The sequence below is a fragment of the Procambarus clarkii genome, chromosome 35 (assembly GCF_040958095.1).
Source record: "Procambarus clarkii isolate CNS0578487 chromosome 35, FALCON_Pclarkii_2.0, whole genome shotgun sequence".
NCBI classification, from domain to species: domain Eukaryota; kingdom Metazoa; phylum Arthropoda; class Malacostraca; order Decapoda; family Cambaridae; genus Procambarus; species Procambarus clarkii.
Genome location: NC_091184.1, coordinates 36447922 through 36449227, shown reverse-complemented (window position 1 = coordinate 36449227; position 1306 = coordinate 36447922). Strand labels below are relative to the sequence as shown.

The following is a 1306-nucleotide window of genomic DNA, read 5'->3' as shown; positions in this document are numbered from 1 at the left end:
TCAGCACATTCCCATGAACACTGTTGTCAGCACATTCCCATGAGCACTGTTGTCAGCACATTCCCATGAAACTGTTGTCAGCACATTCCCATGAGCACCGTTGTCAGCACATTCCCCATGAGCACTGTTGTCAGCACATTCCCCATGAACACTGTTGTCAGCACATTCCCCATGAGCACCGTTGTCAGCACATTCCCCATGAGCACTGTTGTCAGCACATTCCCCATGAACACTGTTGTCAGCACATTCCCCATGAACACTGTTGTCAGCACATTCCCCATGAGCACTGTTGTCAGCACATTCCCCATGAACACTGTTGTCAGCACATTCCCCATGAACACTGTTGTCAGCACATTCCCCATGAACACTGTTGTCAGCACATTCCCCATGAGCACAGTTGTCAGCACATTCCACATGAGCACAGTTGTCAGCACATTCCACATGAGCACTGTTGTCAGCACATTCCATATGGGCACTGTTGTCAGCACATTCCCTGGAACATACCTGGAGAGGGTTCTGGGAGTTCTTCTACTCCCCGAGCCCGACCTGAGGCCAGGCTTGACTTGTGATAACTTGGTCCAATAGGCTGTTGCTTGGAGTGGCCCGCAGGCCCACTTATCCACTACAGCCTGGTTGGTCCGGCACTTCTTGCAAGAACTTATCTAAGTGCCTCTTAAATACATCTACCTTTGTTCAATCAATATTTCTAATGCTTGCTGGGAGGGTGTTGAACAGCTGTGGACCTCTGATGTTCAGTGCTCTCTGATTGTGCTAATGGCACCCTCTACTCTCACTGGTTCTATTCTGCATTTCCTTCCGTACCTTTCACTCCTTTTTTGTTATTCAACTGAGCAAATTTGGTACCTGACCCACCAGTATCTTCCATATTATATATATATAGATATATATATATATATATAATATATATATATATATATATAATATATATATATATATATATATATATATATAATATATATATATATATATATAATATATATATACCTTTCTCGTCTCCTTTCCCAAGAGTTCATTTTGAGAGCTTTGAGACTGTCCCAGTAACAAAATTCCACACAGGGGAATAGCTCAAGCATGTCCCATCAGCACTGATATCAGTATAGTCCCCATGATTACCGTTCTGAGCTCGCCTCATGAACATTAATACACTGAGAGCACACCCCATGAGCACTACAGCTTTGAGAGCACACCCCATGAGCACTACAGCTTTGTAAACACACCCCATGAGCACTACAGCTTTGAGAGCACACCCCATGAGCACTACAGCTTTGAGAGCACACCCCATGAG

The 1306-nt window shown here is 44.3% G+C and overlaps 1 protein-coding gene across 1 annotated transcript; it reads right to left on the bottom strand.

Moving 5' to 3' along the window:
* Positions 1 to 468, bottom strand: LOC123768545 (circumsporozoite protein-like). The gene has a single exon (XM_045759195.2). The coding sequence runs from the start codon at positions 466 to 468 to the stop codon at positions 1 to 3; it is 468 nt and encodes a 155-aa protein (XP_045615151.2).
* Between the last annotated feature and the right edge of the window lie 838 nt (positions 469 to 1306).

Bases quoted from the DNA above. Each gene is read 5' to 3' on its own strand.
- LOC123768545 (XM_045759195.2), bottom strand. From the start codon at position 468: ATGGAATGTGCTGACAACAGTGCTCATGTGGAATGTGCTGACAACTGT.